Genomic DNA, 21,272 nt, shown 5'->3' with positions numbered 1-21,272 from the left:
CCTCACTCCGGTCAGAATGGCTATAATTAACAAGACAGGAAACAACAAATGTTGGAGAGGGTGTGGAGAGAAGGGAACCCTCGTACACTGCTGGTGGAAGTGCAAACTGGTGCAGCCACTATGGAAAGCAGTATGAAGTATCCTCAGAAAATTAAGGATAGATCTACCATATGATCCAGCTATCCCACTGCTGGGTATTTATCCAAAGAACTTGAAAATGCAAAGGCATAAAGATACTTGTACCCCTATGTTCATTGCAGCATTATACACAATAGCCAAGACTTAGAAGCAACCTAGGTGCCAATCAAGAAACGAATGGATATAGAAGATGTGGTATTTATACATGATGGAATACTACTCAGCCATAAGAAATTATGAAATCCAGTCATTTGTGACAACATGGATGGTCCTTGAGGGTATTATGCTGAGTGAAATTAGTCAGAGGGAGAAAGTCAAATACTGTATGATCTCACTCATAAGTATAAGATAAAAACAACAACAAACAAACACATAGCAATGGAGATTGGATTGGTGGTTACCATAGGGGAAGGGGAGAGGGGAGAGGGCAAAAGGGCTGATTAAGCTCACATGTGAAGGATGGGCTATAATTAGTTTTTGGGTGGTGAACATGATGTAATCTAGACAGAATTTGAAATATATTACAATGTACATCCAAAAGCTATATAATGTTATAATCCAATGTTACTGCAATTAAAAAATAATAATAATAATAAAATAAATTAAAAAAAAAGAAGTGTATACCATAGGGTACCAACACTCAAGGACCTTCCATTCTGGTGGGGAGATGGGAGGGCTAACAGAAAATGTGAACCTAGTCAGTCCTCAGTGGGAAGCAAAGTGCTGTAGAGGCAGAGGGGGGTTCTTGGGGGAGACTTACTTGCTAGAGTAGAACACACACCTTGAAGACCATACCGTATGGGACTAGCGGAAGTCCTCCAGGCAGGAGAGATGGAAAGGCTTTCCAAGCAGCATAATAGAAAGCATATATCAAAATTGTCAGAGAGCATAGTAGAAATTGGGAACTAAATGTAGTTTGGGATTCCTGGAGAAGTAAGTGTGAGGCTGGAAGGCCAAAGATGGAGCTAGAGGGACAGACACAGGAGGAACTCTCTGCCCTTCCCCTTTCTGCCTGAAAGCAGGGTATCGATTTCCCTTTGTGAAGGTGTCTCCCTTCCATAGCAGGAGGAGAACAACCCTTATCAGGGAAGATGGAAGCCGGCACTGACTTGTATCTGTGTAGACAAACCTTACTAAAATAGCCTTTATCTTCCATTCCTTTCTCCTATATATTTACCTTCCCACAATTTACCACCTCTAGAAGCCCAAAGCTCTTTTCCATTGTTTCATCCCTTCTCCACAATTTAATCCTTTGTTAAAATTTAACTCTTTGTTAAAATGGTAATATAAGCCCTGGGGCCTAACCAATTCTTAGGATTTTCACTTTTTTTCCTGTGAAGTGACCATGTGCATGTGAAATAAACTTCTCCTGTTAATCTGTCTTTTACCAGTTTAATTCACAGCTCCCAGCTACTGAATATAAGAGGGTAGAGGAATAGTTTTCCTCTCCTATAGAGTCTACAGTCTGGAATTCTGGCAGTTTTCCCACACTCCTCTGTGGCTCTCCTGTCTTACATCCAATTAGTCATTGCCAGCGGTGAGCTTTACCTGAGCGCTGTGCTTCTGCAAAATGGGCCAGTTAAGAAATTCTCCCATCCTTTTGTTTTCCAAAACCCCCCTACCTTTTGTGTTCTGGGGAAATAGCTAACTTCCAGACCTCCTTCTCTTAAGTATTCCATGAAAAGAACCATTTCTACCCTTCCTCGTGACTCCAATAAGATTCATGCACAACTCCTTTGTTTTCCTACCTCTATAAAACTTCAGGTCCCCTTCTTTTTCTATCAGACATTCCTTATTAATGAACATGTTCTGTGTTGCTATAGCCTGAATAAAACCACTTCCTTAATCGTCTGGTGCCTTTCGCCTTTGACATCACTAGGTCTTCCTGATGCTATCTGCTAAATTGAGTAACTTTTGAATATGCCGCCACCCCCCTTCATCCCCACTGCCGGTTCACCAGCTTTTACCCGGATTACTGCAGCAGCTTCCTAAAGGGTTTCAAGGTCTTCAGCTTTACCCTTCTCTACTTCATTCTTCACTCTGTTGCTAGAATGATCTTTCTTTTTTTGTTGTTTTTTGAGGAAGATCAGCCCTGAGCTAACTGCTGCCAATCCTCCTCTGTTTGCTGAGGAAGACTGGCCCTGAGCTAACATCCATGCCCATCTTCCTCTACTTTATATGTGGGATGCCTACCACAGCATGGCTTGTCAAGTGGTGCCATGTCTGCACCCAGGATCCGAACTGGCGAACCCCGGGTCACCGAAGGGGAACGTGCGCACTTAACCGCTGTGCTACCAGCCGGCCCCTAGAATGATCTTTCTAAGAAGCAAGTCTTGATCTAACCTCTCTCTACTTCCCCAGTCTAACTTCCAGGACACACACACACACACACACACGCTATCCGTGAGTACTCTGAACTACTTGGGTGAAATACCGTTTTCTACCGCCTCTCTGCCTTTCACATGTAGCCCCCCTTGCCAAAACTTGCTTCCTCTTTCATTTTCCGGCTGTTGCTCATCCAGCTCAGGCATCAACCTGGAGGCAGTTTTCCTGACCACCCCCTCACCTCAGTCTGGGAAGGTACCTCTCCTATGTATTCCCATAGCTTTTTGTCTCTTCTTCTATTGTTACTTTCTTGTCACACTGTATTATAACTTTGTTTGCTTTCTCTCTGTACTAGTCTGTGAGCTCCTTAAGGATAGAAACCTCATTTTATTTATCTTTGCATTCCCAGGTCTGTAAAGTGTCTGGCATATAATAAATATATGTATTGAGTATTTGCTGTAAGTACTATAATACAATATGACTTTACTCTTTACAATCACCTTGCTTCTTAAATATGCACAAATGTTTACATTTCAGTAAGTTGAACAATGTACATCTTCTGGTAAATAGCCTTCTATATAGTATAGCTGATCATTTAAGTCATAAGAATATTCTTTTTCTCCTCTCTGAAACCCCAAAGATAAAAGAATAAAGAGTTTCTGTAAACATTTAAAATGTATCCTGCCCAGATAGAACTTCAGTCTTGAGGATTACTACTTCCCTCCATTGCAAAAAAATGGAAAGTTATAGTAGGAGCTGCAGACCCAAACTGTAGGGGTGGGGCTTTCAGTGAGAGGAGGAGCTTTCACGACTGCCCTCTTTTCTATAGAGTGCTCACCGTTCTCTTCTCGACACCAAAGTATAAGGGAGGCTTGGGGATGACCTCCTCTGGCTATGTTCCCCAGCCTCTCTCACTTTGGGACCTCCTAGGAGGACCAGGGCAGAGTCTAGGGTGGTGCAGACAGGGGACAAATCGTTTATGCAAGTGTGGCCCTGCGCTTAGGGAAAGCTCTCTCTCGAATCTCTCAACTCTCTCTAGTCAAGGACTTACTTTTCCCTGAGTCTTTCTATCAGAGTTTATGATCTAGAGGAGTGAGATCAGAGTGTGGACATTTAGGGTAAAAGAGTACCTAGGGTGTAATTTCCTAGAGTGTAATTACCTAGACAATCTTCTCTCTTAAATATCACTCATCTTTTCCCCCATCCCTTTGCCTCCAAACCTCTGTTTCCGCAACAAAAATATCGCTCCAAGGAAGAGCTTACACAATGATAGGTATCTGTGTGGGAAAGGCTGGGACTGATCATGCAGGAGAACAGCAGAGACAGAGAGGGAATCCTGGCCGCCCACTTTTCTTGTTATCAATCACTGTTTGCCCTGCAGTGATGGGCTGGCGGAACACCGGCCAGTTAATTATGATTCTCTTCTCTGATCCCTCCCTGAATTTCGACATGATTCTTTGAGAAGTCTGGGTCAAAAGGTTTAAGGAAGAAGTCAAATTGTGAGTTTTTGTCAAAGGAAGATTATTATCCTTAAACAGAACCTTTGATATCCACAAAAATATGCACAGAGCCTAGTACATGGATTTTTTCCAAAAAAAGGAAATTTATTTTTTCAGTCTATTCCAAAAGCCCTAAATTACATTTTCCCGTAAGTTAATCTCCAGGAGGACATTCTCATCTTCCTTGGATCACCCTCTACTACCATCTCCTCTCTGGAGAGTCCTCTAAATGGTTAAAGAGAAGGCTAAACCTCATCTCCTCCTGCAATGATCTTTGCTATGTAGTTCCCCCTTTGTTTTTATCCCTATCCCATCTCCCCCAACCATTTATTCTGGCACCAATGCGTCTAAAAAGTGGTAGAAAGTAGCTGAGGTTCCGGCATGTTCATCTTTATCTACTTTCTAGTCAATCAGAGAAATCAAATTATTTAACTGAATGAGCTCTGCTTTAAGAGGCTGAAGAATGCTGTCCAGTAATGTCACAGAGGATTAATTCAGTTTCTTTCCAACTTCTATCCTGGGGAAAAAAACAAAAACAAAAATGGAAGAAAACATCATGTATTCAGGTTTTCGCAGCTATAGGAGAGCTTTTTCCCATGAGAGTTGACATCTTTATTAAGAAAAAAAATCTCACAAATGCATGATGAGGTTATTAATAGTGTTATCTCAGGGGAGAAGAATCAGGTAATCTGTCTTAGTATTTTTATGTAACAAAGATGTACAATGTAAAAATAATTAGGAAAAGTTCATCAATTTTCAATCTGATAGGAAATATTGTTTTTAAAAATCACAGAAAACTCTTCATACAAATGCCACTACTAGCTTTTTCTGATGTGAACAACAGAAATTGTTATTCTTTCTTCAAGAGTTTAGGTCAAAAAAGGAAAGCCTGCTTTCTATGAAAAATGAGCTTCCAAAAGACAATAACAGTAATTCAGAAGAGGGTCCCTTTACTTTTGAATAAGACCACCCTACCCCAAATGCCCACGCTTCTCCCCTCTGGGCTTACCTCGTTCACAAGGATCAGAATACTGAATTGTTGCCTGTTCATCTGTGAAGTGAAATGGCATATATTATTGCATCGTGGGCCTCATACATTCGGAGAGAAAATCTTTCCTAAAAGCTACTGCTTTTCAGAGGATCCCTGCAGACCACGAGCATATTCAGAATTATAGGAAGGCTCCAATCACTAATATTTGCATGCTCTTGGTAAACTATTAATCATAGCAGAAATCTTGAGAATGGTTAGCCCTTAGAGAACAATAGTCCATATTGTTCTTTTGGTCTACGGATCATATCATACAAAACCTCTCTAGTACAGAAGACTTTTTAAAATGGCATATAATTGAATTGAAATGTTTTAGGAGATTATATTATATAATTATGTGCTATTTGGCTTGAGAAGGAGTATTTGTAAAATTAAGAGAGAGATCATGAAGAATGAGGCAGAAATGTGTTGGGAGATGCAGGTAAATCTCAGCCCTCACCTGGTAGGTAGTAGTCATAGACCTTGACGGTTGCTGGTTTCAAGTTAGTGACCAACACACTTTGGCTGATGGTGAATGTATAGCTCTGAGTCTTTTTACTGAGCTGTGGGGAAGACAGACAAAATATCACAATACAACTAAAGTGAAAATAACACTCTATGTAATATGGAGGTCAAAAGACTCTTGTCTTCACACAGATTTTCTGAAACTCTTCTACCTGTCTCTTCTGACCTATGCCAGTCTTAAAGATATTGCCTCCTGCTGACTTTCTGGCTCTTTCTTCTTAGGATCTTACAGCTTCCTGGTCCTTCTGTAAAATTGTTCCCTCCATTCTTGGTCTACACTAACCCATTGCTCCTCCACTAAATTAATTGAAGTGGCCAAAGAGACTTCCATTTTACTCCAACAGCTTCATGCTCCCTATTGGTTTTCTCTCTTCATTCATGTCTCTGATCAGATTACATCTCTTGGAGAGGCCTTTCCTGACCAGCTTATTTTAAAATAGTCACATCCTGGGCTACCCCTACCATCACTCTTTATTCCCTTATCCTGAATAGCATTTATTACTACTGAAATCACTACTGAGCATGTGTGTATGTACAAACATATATGTAATTTTTTAAAACTTGCAAATATCGTTTCTCTCCCATAGAATATCAACTCTAAGGATAGGGATCATGTCTATTGTTTTCATTGCTGCATCTCCATCACTTAGAAGAGTGTCTGGCATATACTGGTTGCTCAAGAAATATTTGTTGAATAAGTAAACAAATGGAGAATTTAAGACAATTGTATAAATTAATATAACAAGAAAACAAGTTTCAAGTTATAAATTTAGATATGGAGTTATAAACGCCTAAGAGGAAGAGATTTCCAAGATTCTTTTGGTACAATGCTTCTCAAAGTGTGGTCCAGGAACTCTCAGGGATCCCCAAGAGTATATCTGGGGGTCTGTAAAATCAGAATTATTTTTGGAATAATACTAAGACATTATTTGCTTTTTTCATTCTCATTCTCTTATAAGTGCATAGGGGCTACGTGACGTGTAGTATTGCAACAGATCAAATGCAGAAGCAGACAAGAGAATTTTACTGTCTTTACTTAAGCCAGATATTAAAGCAAAAAGTATAAAACAATCTGCTATTCTCATTTTTTTAATTTTGGAAAATACAGTTATTTTTCATAAAAGAGTTATTTAAATAAAAACATAGTAAGCTTATTATTGTTATTTTAAATAAATTAATAAATATTTTAAGATTTTCTCAGTTTTAGTTTCTAATGTGATTAACATCAATAGATATAACCTACATCACCATAAGCAATTTGAGGTCCTCAGTAATTTAAGAATATAAAGGGGTCCTGAAACTAAAAATTTTTAGGACCACTGTTCTTGTCCATCATTTATTTACCATAAATATTTCAAGTAAATAACTAACATAAGCCAAAAGAAGGCTGGGATTGGTCTTAATAGCTGACCAAATGGAATCCAAGACAAAGATATACACACATGTATATAATAAGGGTAAAAAAAGGACAGTATATACTAATAAAAGGGAAATTGAATAAGAATATAAGTTCATAAAAATACACACAACTAATTATGTAGTTGCAAAATATATCAAGAAACAACTGGATCTGGCCCCGTGGCCTAGTGCTTAAGTTGGTGCACTCCATTTTGGCGGCCCAGGGTTTTGCTGGTTCGGATCCTGGGCACGAACAAGGCACTGATTGTCAAATCATGCTGAGGTGGCATACCACATAGCAGAACCAGAGGCACTCACAACCAGAACATACAACTATGTACTGGGGGGCTTTGGGCAGAAGAAGAAGAAGGGGAAAAAAAAAGACTGGCAACAGATGTTAGCTCAGGTGCCAATCTTTAAAAAAAAAAGAAAAAGAAACTAATAGAATTGCATAGAAAGATTGATAAATTAACAATTGTAATTAGAAATTTTAACCCACCCTTTTCAGAAACTGTTAGATCAAGCAGAAAAATAAGCAGAGATATCAAAGACATGAACAATAGAAATAATGATCTTGGACTTTCAGATCTAGATCAAATTTATACCTGAGAAAGGAAATAGACATTCTTTTGGAGTGCACACTGAACATTTCCCAAAAAACACCGTGAATTAGGTCATAAAAGAAACTTGAATATGTTCCAGAGGATCACTATCATGAAGACTACAATGCAATAAAATTAAAAATTAATAAGAAAAACATGGCTTTCAAAATCCCATGCATTTCCCAAATCATGAAGGTATGGAACTAAATAGTAATGAAAAAAATTATTGTCAAAAATTGTGGGACAGAGATAGAATGTACTCAGACGGAAACTCATAGTTTAAATTCATTAGAAAATAAGAAAGACTAAAAACAACAAAATTTAGATTCAACTTAAGAAGTTAGAAAAAGAGTAACAAAAAATATCTTTCCCCTTTCCTCCCATCCAAAATAAAGAAGAAAAGAAATAATAAAGACAAGGAAGAAATTAATGAAATAGTGCACAAATTCAACCAAACAAATAACAAAAAACAACAGAGAAGATGAATAAAACCAAAAGCTATTCTTATTAAATGTGAATAAGATTTTTCTCTGGTGAAACTGATCAGGAGAAAAGGGGAGAAGATACACAGAAAGGGGAAATAATCATAGATATAATTACAAACAGTGGCCTTTAGACCATTAGACTTGATATCTCAGATTAGCAGCTGACTGACAAATTTGGCTGGGTACACTGATGAGCAGGTCATTACAGTCTCAGGAATGGTATTGTGGAAATTGAAATTCCCAGGTTCTACTCCACCTTGGCCACTGACAAACATTGACTTAGACAAGCCATTCTTACTCTATCCCTTCAGGCCTCAGTCTCATGATATATAAGGAGGGCTGCTGGGTGAGACTCAAACGAGGTGTATATGAAAACATCATAAACTTTGCAAAGATTTTAAACAACTACATCATGATTTTAGGGTTGTTCCTGACAGCTCAACCAGAGTTGTCTCAAAAGAAACTATACAGGGCTCACTCAAAATAACAAACCCCTGGCTGCCTGGGAAAAAGAAAACCGCAATTAGAGGAATGAGCTGGTTTGGGGGCAGAGGGCTGCAAATGGATATTACTAACAACAGTAAATTTTAATTTGGGATACACTTGTCTGTCAGTTACACAATAAGGTTACCTTTGTTCCTTGTGTTGAATAGAATATGATGAAATAGGTATTGTAACAATTTGTAGAACATGACTAGTACTTGAGAATTTCTTGTTTTGTTGAAATGAAAGGTTACACAAAATAAGTATAATTAATATTAACATTAAATTAAAATAATATCAATAGCTAATGTTTATGGAGGGCTTACTCTACACCAGGCAGAGTTCTAAATATTTTCACATCTTGAGTCATTTAATTCTTTCAATAGCTCTATGAGATAGATAACTATTTTCACCACTCCCACCCTCACTTTACAGCTGAGGAAACAGACATTCAACAACTTGCCCAAAGTTATGCAACCAATGATAGAACGAGGATTTTAGACCAGACAGTTGGCTTCAAAGCCCCTGCTATTAACCACAATGTTATACTCTAGAGCAGTCATATTGCAGGTGGCCACTGACCACTTCAATGTGCCCAGTCAGAATTGAGATGTGCCATAAGCATAAAATAAATACATCAAAGATGTATTTCAAAGATGTAGTAAGAAAGAAAATGAATGTAGATATCTCATTAACATTTTTGTATATTAATTATATGGTGAAATGAAAATATTTTGGAGACATAAGTTTCAATAAAATATATTATTACAATTAATTTTATCTGTTTCTCTTTACTTTTCAAAATGTGGCTGCTAAAAAGTTTTAAATGACATAGATGGCTCACATTTTGTATCTGTTAGACAGTGCTGCCCTGGAGGTGCATGAGGGTATTTTATGCTATACCAGCATGGAGGTAGAATTCATCATGTGCTTGTGGACTCATTCTCTCAGGTCCCTCATCCCTGTATTTGTGACACTAGTACATATAGATTAGAAGGGAAGTCACGAAGATACATTACCATCAGGCTCCTTGGTTCAGTTCCTGAATACCTACCTCTTCCAAGTAAATGTTAAGTGTGTCAGTTCCAGATTCAACCTTCTTCACCAGTGGTTGCTGGAGAAGCTGAATAAGAAAGGGGAAAAAAAGGAGACTGAGAGCCAGAGCCTTCCCTATCCCCTAGGGTAATCTTCCAAAGCTCTGTCATGATCAAGGAAACACTATATACTGCGGAAAAGGTAAGAAAAAGGGACCGAGACTATTACAGGTTCCATTTCATATATCTGATGCACCTTTGTGCATTTAGATAATACAACCATGAGTTGCATGCATACATATATATATAGATACACACACACACCATGATGATCATTTCATCAGCCTTTTAATGATAATGTTAGGTCCCCTTGGAGCTGGTTAAATGATGAAAAATAGAAGCTACTTACTAACTGATTGGTGCCGTCCATGGGACTGAACCCAGAAAGCATCTTCACTTCCACAATGGCCATATTGGAAGAGCTGCGACTCCCCACATAACTGAGGGCAAAAAGAAGGAGATCAGTGTGAGCCCATTACTTTCCCTCTCAGCACATTCTGCATGCCAAACACACACACACACACACCCCCCTCAACTCAGCTTTTATGATGCAGGTGCCCCCACCACCACCTCAGCTTTCCTCACCTTGTGTGAACAGTGAGAGTCAATGATCGAGGTGAAGTAGATAGCTCACACTTAGCTTTGCCCATTTCCACACTAAGATCAAAGGTCTCCACATTTTTAGGAGGGAGAATATTGTATCTCAGCACCGTCTAGTAGGAGGAAATAGATAACCAAATCAGAGTGGGAAGAACTTTAAAGATTGTGATGCTGGCCCTGATATCAGTTCCCCTATATTAAACCCAGCATAGATAGGGTTAAAATCAAAGCACTCAACCCCTTTCCCTGCTTACTCCCTGCCTTTCTGGCATCAGAATCCACCATGCCCCACAGAGGCAGACAACAAAGGACAGCCACCTGTGGATTCCGTTATCCCCTCCTCCTCATATCTATAAGCAGCCTCATAAATTCTAACCCAGGCTGGTGGGAAAGCTCCGACCAGCAGGGCCACAGGCTTCCCCCTCCCAACAAGCAGACACATTCCTTGCAAACTTTAAAACCCCTCACCTCCCATCTTTCGGGGAGATGAGACAAATTTGAGGGCTCACTTTCGTCTCCCAGCTATGTCACCAGAAATAAAAACATTTTCCTTGCCATAAGCCTGGTATTCCAGGTTTTCTTGGCCCCTCTTCTGTGGCAGGTAAAGAACCTATGTTTGTAGCCAGTAACAATTGTACAGTTCAAACTCTTTCCTTACAAACAAGATAACAGAGAGAAGGTTCTACCAAAGGCAAAGATGCTCTCAGACTCTCCTTCCCGATGCACACTTGTTCTAATGGCTCTCTGCTTACCTGCACATAGATACACCCCTGGCCTGAGGCCTCCAATGTGTACACTCCAGGGACATTAGGCAGAGTTTCCTGCTGAAATACTAGCCGGTTTGCAGCACGAACGTTGAAAGTACGCTGGAAATTCTCAGTGGATTTTACAGCCAGGCTGACTTCCTCCGATGGCTTATAGGCAGTACTGGCATATTTGGCAAGAGCTTGGAGAGCAACTACAGTATCCTGAGGAAAACAATCAAGCATATGCTTACCATTTTATGAGCCATTGGAATTAACCTCAAACAACCCTATAACCTACACATCTCGCTGCTGTTTGCTAGCTTGGATGATACCTCTTCTAAGTATCTAAGAACCACATTCACCAATGCTGGGGAAGCTGACATAGAAATCACAATATCTTGCGTGTATAGAAAATCACCATCAAGTTACTATCAAAAATCCACAGGTCACTAGGCTAATCTCATATATCCATCTTCAGCAACCAAACGTTGCTTCAGAAGAGGCTGTTGTTAGAAGCAAGTGGATAATTGTTCAGTATCTATTTTGCATTTTCCTTATTTGGGGAAGAAACAGCAGTAACTTGATAGCCCTAGAAATTGCATGTTCTTCAAATTTATTTAACTGTGTAATAATCTTCCATGGCATAGTTAGAGAGTGTAATAGTGGATCCTTGGAAAATCCTTCCTTGCAGGCCAAGGCTTCTTAGCCATGTAACAATCTTTTCTTCATTTGGGAATAAGACAGATAAACTGTCACTAAGAGGGCATGGCGTCATGTAGTTTAAACCATTCCACTCTGAAAACATGATTTATATAAATTACAACTAGGAGAAAGAAAAAAAGAATGAAGTGTTCAACCAAATTGTCATATCTCACACTGTGTTATGAGAATTTCTACATGCTCAAAACTTTGTGAAATATCTACTACAGAATAAAGGAACTCCACTTCTTCCTATCCCATATGAAAAAGAACAGATGTATTTAGACATCACACTGTCATATAAAAACAGGAAGACAGGTAACTCACCCTGGGGAAGCTGTGAACAAGTTATACCTGTGCAACTCAACCATCTACAAACAACTGTGTGTCTACCCTCTGTGACCTGGAGCCAAGGAGGTCTTATTGCTTGGACATGTAAAAACAATTCAAGGAATGAGACTTCAACATCAGCTGAAAAACCAATGTGAGTGATATGTGACTTCTTGTAATAGCCAGGATTTTATTGAAAAACAATTCTGACATATATCTGTCACTGAGAGTTATAAACATTTCATCCACTGCTTTCTAAAATTGTATGTTGTAATTACTTAGGGCTCAGCAAGTAGAAGGAAGTCTTTACTGATTGGCAAAGAATTTCCCTGAAATAAGAAAGCATAGTACCATATAATTTTTAAAAATTCCTATTAAGCCATTACCATATTTAAGCTCGGGGCTCTTAACATCTTTACCAGACACTCCATCTATTAGAACCTGTTCATCTATGATTGACGCACACCTGTACTGGAGGATTTTGAAGCCAGCGATCAACAGCACCAGGGTTTTGGCTCTCTTGGCATTGGGAGCTACCACTTTTTAAAAATTATTGTTGTCTACTTCACTTTCACATAAAGGTATATGACCATAAGGTCATTTCACCATATTATCACTTCTAAGATCACAACTAATTTTCATGGAAGGATCATTAGATAGATGACATTGATTATTTACTTTGATCACCTATTGAAAAGCTCAGGTTGGATTCAATTAACTGTTTTGAATTGACCAGTCAATTGAAATATATAACAACGACAACAAAAAATCTGTTCATTCTTCCAGGTCTAATTTACATGTTACATCCTCAGTGAAACTGACACTCATTTCAATGAGTCAGAATATAATCACTTTGAGGACAAGAAATATATTTTCTTGTTTACTTCTGTATCCTCAATGACTTGGACATGGTAGGTATTTAATAGTATCTGTAGAACAAATTAATTAATGACTACTCTGTGATGATCTAAGATAATTTTTATGACATTATTTGAATTTATCATACAATTCTACCCCCCCTTTTTCCCTCTTTTCCCCCACTAATTCAATTTCTTGTTACTCCTAACCTAGACAAATGAAACAGTCTCATGATCTCTTCAAATCCAGTGTCTCCCTCCTCTAAATCACCCCATATACCAAGTGACATATTAATCTTTCTGAAACAAAGTTAAAAAAATTAATAGCTCCTCAGAATTGGGAACAGACTTGAGCCTGATATGTAAGGCCCTTCATAACATGAACCTACCTTACCTTTCCAACTCATGTCTCAGTATGCTTCAGCTATACCAACTTTCCCAAAACCCATGCTATACTTTTGCAAATGAGTATCTCTATTCACACCATTCCCTCTTCCTCTTAATAGCTGCCTACAGAAATTTTACATATCCTTTTACATCTACCTCAAATGCCATTCCCCTGTGAAGACTTTTCTTATCCTTCAAGCTGATGGTGAGCTCTCTCTCCCTTTTGAAATTCAATCATTTGCAGCTTTCTTATGTTATATAAGCAGATCCTGCTTTGTAATATATAGTACTTTTCCCAGCTTTCCTTCTAGATTGTAAACTTTTTTAGAGTAGAGGCTATATCTTATTACCTTTCCAATATCTGCAATAGTAGAAGGTATGCCATAAAATCTTGCTTTTATGCTTACAGACCCAATAATTGGCTTTCTAATTTGTTACTGTATAAATTTAGCCATAATTATGTATATTCTCTTTACATATGAAACATGGATCTCACGATGTTTCACACTCTATAAAGAAAGAACATTAAATGCATATAGTACTATTTATGTGCTCATATAATCCAATTTTATGAATCCTTCTATACATTTTTCAAATGATTTTTCTATATATATAGATAGAATTATAAGTCCCTTGCCCTAGAGGGCAAGGGCAATAGTTTTCCCTCTATCTCTACACAGGATCTAATCCTACCTGGTAAGTGGCAGTAGGAGAGCAGGCTATTTACCTGAGTGGAAGAGAAGCCCCCATAGGCATTGCGTTGCTTGGCCAACCAAGCCACTATGCCAGTGGCCTTGGCTATCTCCTTTTGAGTTAGGCTGGATTTGCTAAGCCAGGCCAACAATATATATGCTGTAAGTTCCACATCTACGGCCTGAGGCTGAGACCAAGGGCTGGCATTTGATGATGGAGTAGGTTTCTGGCTCCAGTGAATGGACTCTCCTATGAAGAAAGAAGCATAATTAGGAAGGTCTTGGAAGGAAATGACTTTCCCATATTCACCTTGTAAATGCTACACCTTAAAGAAGAGAAAGTACCAACCAAAAATTAATCATGTGTTAAGAAAAAATATTTCTCAGAATCTTCTGATTTATTCGCCATAATGTATACGCATGGATATGTGTGTGTGTGTGTGTGTGTGTATCCACACCTAATTACCCAAGGTAAAGCTGGGAGCACCAATAAATGCCTCCAATAATTATATGAAAACCACTCTTGTTAATTTATAAATTCTAACGCTAATGGAGATAGGTAAGTAAAAACGTCTTAGAAGAATCTTATGTATTTGGGGGCATTTTTTGGGCTTACAGAATTTTTATTAATTTTCAGCTTTTATTTATTTAATCAAAGGTTTAACATTTTAAGAATAATAAGATGTCAGAACACACACAAGAAGTCTAAGAAGCCATAGAGGAAATGCTAGTGAGGGTAAGCCAATAGAACATGAGACTAAATCAAAACTCTAAGACAGCCAAGATGACAGATAACTTGAAGACAAGAAGAAAAAAGGGAAATAAGAAGAGTGGAAGCTAGAAGATTAATTAAATATATGTTTAGAGATAACAAATAAATAACCAGTTCCATGACTAGAGTTGCCTATACACAGGCCGAAAACTACCCAGAGCCCATATGAAAGGACAACTCCACAATGACATTTGTATAAATGAAAGCTGAGATTAAATTTCTGTCTGAAATTATAATTTTAAAAACACAGCTAGATAAATAAAATGCATTAATATTTTATTTACAAGATCTGTTAGAATGTCAAATATTATTCTAAATAAATTCAAAGTTTTAAAAAGACCTTGAGAAATCTCTAAGTTTAAGTCTTACCATCAACCTCAGTAATCTCACACCAAAGAATTGTTCAATATCTGCAAATGGGTGCTTCTACAACACCAATAAGGTTTCTGACTAGCTTCTACTGTCTATTTTCTCTTTGTGTTAAAAGTATAACAATGCCTTTGAGGACCTACATGGGCTTTCCCACAAAACTCTCAACAATGATTTTATGACTTTACAACTTTTGCTAAAATGAATCCTAGAAATGAATATATGTAGGACTATGGAGAGTAGGGGAAATTATAGACAGCTCACAGTATATTTTTGCAACTTCAAAAAACTCCTAACATGGCCAACATACCTGAGATGATAGCCTGTTGGTCTAACTTTTCAAGAAGAATGTTTCTGATGTCCATTTCCCCAGCCAGAGAAAAAGTGTAAGCTAGTAGGGCCTGTGTGTAGAGACTGGTGGTGGAGGAAACAGAATTCTTGAGACACTGCAGACCCCGACTCACCATTGGGTCCTAAAAAGTGAAGGTGAAGATGGAATTTATAAGGTATTTCTTATAAAATGGCAAGTAATAAGAAAATCATCTATACCCTCCTTGAGTTTAAAAGGCTGAATAAAGACAAAATTCGGTGAATTTTTCTAGAAATAGGCATGATAAGAAGAGCATGAAGAGGAAGAGATAGAGAAACTCACATCTGGGGTCTGGCCCATCTCCAGCAATGCAGCTGTGATGTATGCAGCCAAGGAGGTCTCATCATCAACACCACCCTAGAGGGAAACAGGGAGACAGCAAGTCAAGGCAGCAGCCAGCACACGCAAGGATTGTGTGCAAATTGCAAAAAGCTGTCCCCTCTGAACGGATGAATTATTCAAAAAAAAAAAGTGCTCCTTTCCACAGGCTGACTGCAGCCCCAAGCTTCTAGGATACACAATGAAGGGAGAACTGGCTGGACTTCAATAACTGCACAGCCTTAAACAGTGGCCTGCAAGAGGTAACAGGAGGTCTTCAGCTCTGAGTGGGCATTTAGGAAACCCAAACTAAAGGGGTTAGGAAGAATGAGAGGTAAAAAAAAAAAAAAGAAAAGAAAAAAAAAGACGGGGGGGAACAAGGAGAGAATCCTTTCTTCTCATATTCTTACTAAATCTGAGCTTCCTTAAAAGGATGTCCAGTCAGGCAGCACAAAGCCCAGCCTCTTCTCCAGAGGAAATTAGGTGACACCTTCCCTGTTTAATGCATTTCACAGAGAGATATTCACAAGTTTTAAAAAATATCTAAATTATTATCCTCACTCTCTATATAGGAAACAAACACTTAAAAAGGTTAAATAGCTTGTTCAAGATTACACGGCTAATAAGTGGCAGGCCTGGGATTCAAACCCGGGGAGTTAAACTCTGGAGTTCCTGTGCCGAAACCACTAAGCTTGGCCACATAAGTGAGGGGTTTCTTAATAGACCGGCCGGCTCTGGTAAGAAGGAAGGAGGAAAAACCTCTGAGATCTTGTTTTAGTCAAGTCACGGCTTGTACTACTCCCAGGTGTATTTCACACAGTGAAAAGAGAAGAGAGAGACTTGGGGGCACTGAAAAGATTCTGCATAAGGAATACGAATGAATCTTCTACAGAGATTGTTTCTTCAATGTTCCAGATTTTTAATTCAGGTGCTGGAGCAGCAATGTAAACGACTTCTCTAGGAAAGTTGTTATGGATCTTTCTTTCACTGAGCATATTCTGAATTGAACAAGTTCTCCTGCAGCATCACCACCTCACCCTGTGTTTGTGGGGGATGCAGGTCGTGTAGCGAACGGGCGAGACCAGTGCCTCTGGAGTCCAACTGCTGCGATTCAAACCACAGTCCTACCACTCATTAGCACTGACCTTGGACAACTTACTTAATCTCTGCACCTTAGTTTCTTCATCAGTAAAATGGCATTAATAATGGTAAACTAGTACCTCATTCATGGATTTGCTGTAAACATTAAATAATATGAAATAAACAAAGTGCCTGGCAGAGAGTAGGTCCCTCGCAAAAGACACTATGCAGCCTGTTAGTCCTCACCAGAGCAAATGGCTCTGCTTCAGATTTAGAGAGAGAGAGAAGGCTCAGAGATCTTCTAGTACAGTGGTTCTCAAACTTTACCAAGTATTAGAATCACCCACAGGACTTGTTAACATACAAATTGCTGGCCCACACCTCAGAGTAGATCTGGGGTGGGGGCTGGAATTCGCATTTCAAACAAGTTTACAGGTGATGGTGATTCTGCTGATCTGGGGATCATACTTTGAGAACTATGTTCTAGTAAATATTCTCATTTTACAGATGTGGAAACTGAGGCTCAGACTGGTTAAGTATATTGATCAAGGTCACCCAGAGCCAGAGCTGAGACCTGAATAATACCAACTCCTAGGCCCTGGCTCTTTTGATTCTGCTCAGTCAGAGGAACAAGTCCCTCCCAGACACGGCGGTGGGCTGCAGGCCCCGGGCAGATCCGTACCTTCATCGCTGTGTGAAGGAGCTTTCCCACATTGGCATAGCAGCCGCTGGGGAGCTGGTTTCCTGCCATCCACTCCAGAGCATCCTGGATGTTCTTGTCATCAATGAAGATGAATTCTCGAGCTTGGCCAAAGCATTTGGTGACAAAGGCTGTCAGCCTATATGGGTAAAGAGGGAAACGTGGCATGAAGGAAGATTTCCAGGTGAGAGTGCAATATCTATAGCTTACTCTGGTATGTGGTTCCAGAAAGGGAGTTGAGGAAACATAATGCCATAGGAGGCCTGGAGAAGGGAGGCATTAACAGGCATTAATGGGGACAAGAACTGGGGAGGCATGAGGTGAGGGAGAAGCATGAGGGGCTTGACCATACATGAGGCTGAAATAAACAGTATGAAAGAGGTAGAGGATAGAGTGCAAGAAGGAATGGGGTTAAGGGGACAGGTAGAGGAATAGTTCCATAGGGTTCAGGAATTATGCTCTGGGGTACAGAACTCATTGGGAATTGGGCAATATTACCATGTGTTTCCATTTCCATCCTGCTCCCCAAAGGCACTGTATGAGCCATTGCTGTGTTTGTACATTAGCTCCTTCTGGTACCCTGGGAAGCCAGATGTAGTTTTAGATCACAGTGACAACTTCAAAATACACCCCATGGCTTTCAAGGATGCAGGACACTTCATGGGAAAACATCTCTATTTCTTATTAACGTATCATAGGCCCTAGAGAAGGTGTTTAAGAAGAAAGATCGAACCAACTCACCTATCTCCAGGAAACCCACTGCCCGAGACCTGATTTCCTCAGTCAGCAACCCTGACTTCTGCAGGTACTGCAAGACATAGATGATGGGAGCAAACAAGACCATGTTCTGCTCCCCACAGCCACTTGGCATCTGCACCAGATTGTCTAGGTTCTTCAGGGCTGTGCCCATAATGTCTCCTAGGATACAAAAGGAGAGAAAAAAAAGGTGATGGTAGAAGAAGGAACCCTTAAGAATTATTATCCTGGGGCTGGCCCCATGGCCGAGTGGTTAAGTTCGCGCGCTCTGCTGCAGGTGGCCCAGCGTTTCGTTGGTTCAAATCCTGGGCGCGGACATGGCACTGCTCATCAAACCACGCTGAGGCAGCGTCCCATATGCCACAACCAGAAGGACCCACAACCAAGAATATACAACTATGTACTGGGAGGCTTTGGGGAGAAAAAGGAAAAAATAAAATCTTTAAAGAAAAAAAAGAATTATTATCATTCATTTAACAAACATGTATTAGCTATTATTTAGTGTATACCTACTCTCCAGCCTGGGAGACAACAATAAGTCAAACACAATCTCTACCTCTAAGAGCTCATAGTCAGAGAGGAAAACAATTATAATACATTACAATTAAAATTCATTATAAACAATTATAAAATAGTACCATAATATTAGGTATGTACAAGGTGCTAGAGTACACAGTGAGGTACATAGGCCACTAAGGGAAGTCACTGGAGCTGATGAGTGATGCAACAAAACCCACGATACTTAAACTCAATCTCTTAAGTTCCTCCACTGCATATAAATACATCACCCTCCAAATCACCAAGTCTCTCCCAAACACACACAATCCTATACTCATTTCCAAGTCATATCTACCGACCCCTACATGTACTTCATAAGCCAGTAAGCTTGACATAAGTTACTCATGAACATCTGGATTTTAGTCATCAAGTTCAATTCAAATGTGTAAATATGTACTGAAAGTCAACTATGTTGCAGGAACTGTACTAGGAATAGTCATGAAGAGGACATGGCCCTTGTCCTCAGGGAGCTCACAATGCAGTGTGGAAGACAGACATAGACAGCATGCTATGATACAATAAGATGAGTGCTATACCAGAGGTATGAATCAAATACAATCAAAATGGAGAAATTTTAACCTGGAAGGAATCTTGGTAGAGGGTTAAGAGTAAAGAAAGAACCTAACATTTACAGGGCTCCTACTATGTGCCAGATATAGTGCTGAGAACTTGATATTATATTTAATCTTTACACCAGTCCTAAGATAGGTTATTATCATTGTCTTACAGAAGGGAAAAGAAGGAGCAGAATTGTTCACTAACTTATTCAAGGTCATGTGGCTCATAAATGGCAGAACTGGGATCCTAACCCAGTTTAATATACTTTTCAAACTCACCCTTTTCTATTTGCTCCCTCCTTGTCCAAAGGAGTGAAATGTCCTGCCTACGTAAATAAGGTTGAATCTTCCCCAAATGATACTCAAATAGATAAATTCCTCATTTTCTAAATGGTTGTTGCAAATATTTTGTCTCCCCTCCACCCAATTTATAGACCACCTAAATTTAAATACCTATTAAGCTTCAATGACCTTTAACTTCCTTCTGCCCAGACTCCTTTCTGTTTTTAACCAGAACATAGTCTGTCTAATCCTGTCTGTACTGTTACCTATAGGCTGTACTTGTCCACTATATAAAATAAGCTCTTTTTCCTTCATCATTTCTAATCTACCACACCTTCCTCAGATAGGTCCACATGCCCAACCCCACTCCTCACCTTGGCAGCCTCCCACCCCATTTTTCCTTTTTGAGCCAAGAATTTCTAGCTGCTTACCCAGAACAGTAACATAAGCCTTGGTTGAATCAGGAACAACATCCACAGGGATCTCCAAGGAGATGGATTCTGAAGCCACTTTTCCTGCGAGAGCCAGAGAAAAGGCAAAAATAGTGAGGTTGTCAAAATGAAACCATAGAAAAACTTTCCATAATCCAGGGTTTTCTGTACCCAGTGCTTTCTGTGGGATGGAGGCAAATTTTTTTAACCTATTCATAGAGATTGTTGGTGAAAATAAATTTCAAAGAGAGCCATAATTGTGTTTTACATTTTCTTTCTTCATCCTTTCTCCCAACTAACTGGCCCTGTTTGGGATGGCACCCCTAGACTCTCCTATCCCTTCGTGTCCCGTATGTCCCTCCTTTTGCCTAAGAAAATCTCCTGTTGTCTAAGGGAATTCTCACTACCAACCCCTCTCTGTGCTCACCCACCTTTTGGGCACAGCAATGAGCTGTGTGTCTTCTCCACGAGAACTCCTTCAGGCTGAAGTGAAGAGAGGCATGGATGGGTGAAAACAATGAAGATGAACGTCAGGGCAGGTGACAGTGAAGAAACAGGAAGAGGGAAGGAAATGGGGAGAACAGGCCCTCCCTGTGCCCCCAGGATTTTCTCAGAGCTGGAGAGAACAGAGCTTCTCTTCGAAACTCAGGAGGACTCCGTTTCAATCAAGGGAGGGGCCTCTCAGTAAAATTCTTTCTGGGCAAGAGCTAGAACCAAGGACAAGTTTAGGAAACTTCTAAGAGGGAGGATTGACGATGGGGTTCATGATAGGATAAAAAAGCAGCTAATGATGACATCATGGATTCTAATAAGAGAAACTAACATTCATTGAGTATCTACAAAGCACCAGGCACCGTATTAGGCACGTTCATGTAACCATAACCATCAGTATTGGTTAAGCAAACAGTTAAGGGCAGAAGAGGGCCAAGGAATGGGAAAGGTGAGCTACCTGATTGGAGTTGGAGTAAGACTGCTGTGAGAGACTCACTGGTATGGTTAGACACACACTGAACATCCCTGGGTTGGTTGCTGTCTCTGCCTCTGAAGCTAGGCCCACAGAATACTCACCTTGACCAGAACTGGTTTGATGAGTGTGTCACTCCGGCCCTTTTCTGGAACAAACCCCTTCTGGCCCCCACAGAGTTCATTGCTGTCTAGAATCTTAGTACTAATAGTAAAGTTTACATGACCT

At 39.6% G+C, this 21,272-nt stretch overlaps 1 protein-coding gene across 3 annotated transcripts in view; it reads right to left on the bottom strand.

Moving 5' to 3' along the window:
* Positions 1-4,042: 4,042 nt before the first annotated feature.
* The window catches only part of A2ML1 (alpha-2-macroglobulin like 1), a 74,714-nt gene continuing 57,484 nt past the window's right edge, over positions 4,043-21,272 (bottom strand). For 2 of the 3 annotated variants that reach the window (XM_014850964.3, XM_014850962.3), the window contains exons 21-36: positions 21,149-21,270; positions 20,512-20,563; positions 20,081-20,164; positions 18,238-18,414; positions 17,995-18,076; positions 17,479-17,635; positions 15,681-15,755; positions 15,339-15,501; positions 13,923-14,137; positions 10,929-11,144; positions 10,162-10,289; positions 9,926-10,016; positions 9,537-9,605; positions 5,450-5,552; positions 4,972-5,013; positions 4,043-4,474 (exon numbers count right to left, since the gene is read on the bottom strand). In XM_014850964.3, coding sequence (XP_014706450.1) covers positions 4,452-4,474; positions 4,972-5,013; positions 5,450-5,552; positions 9,537-9,605; positions 9,926-10,016; positions 10,162-10,289; positions 10,929-11,144; positions 13,923-14,137; positions 15,339-15,501; positions 15,681-15,755; positions 17,479-17,635; positions 17,995-18,076; positions 18,238-18,414; positions 20,081-20,164; positions 20,512-20,563; positions 21,149-21,270 — 1,799 coding nt within the window. In that variant the 3' untranslated portion in view covers positions 4,043-4,451. Of the gene's footprint in view, positions 4,480-4,971; positions 5,014-5,449; positions 5,553-9,536; positions 9,606-9,925; positions 10,017-10,161; positions 10,290-10,928; positions 11,145-13,922; positions 14,138-15,338; positions 15,502-15,680; positions 15,756-17,478; positions 17,636-17,994; positions 18,077-18,237; positions 18,415-20,080; positions 20,165-20,511; positions 20,564-21,148; positions 21,271-21,272 lie in introns of all 3 variants that reach the window. The other variant, XM_014850963.3, reaches the window with a different exon arrangement.

The sequence above is a fragment of the Equus asinus genome, chromosome 22, assembly GCF_041296235.1.
Source record: "Equus asinus isolate D_3611 breed Donkey chromosome 22, EquAss-T2T_v2, whole genome shotgun sequence".
Classification (NCBI taxonomy): domain Eukaryota; kingdom Metazoa; phylum Chordata; class Mammalia; order Perissodactyla; family Equidae; genus Equus; species Equus asinus.
Note: the sequence above shows the minus strand (reverse complement) of the source record. Positions and strands in the feature narration are given on the sequence as shown.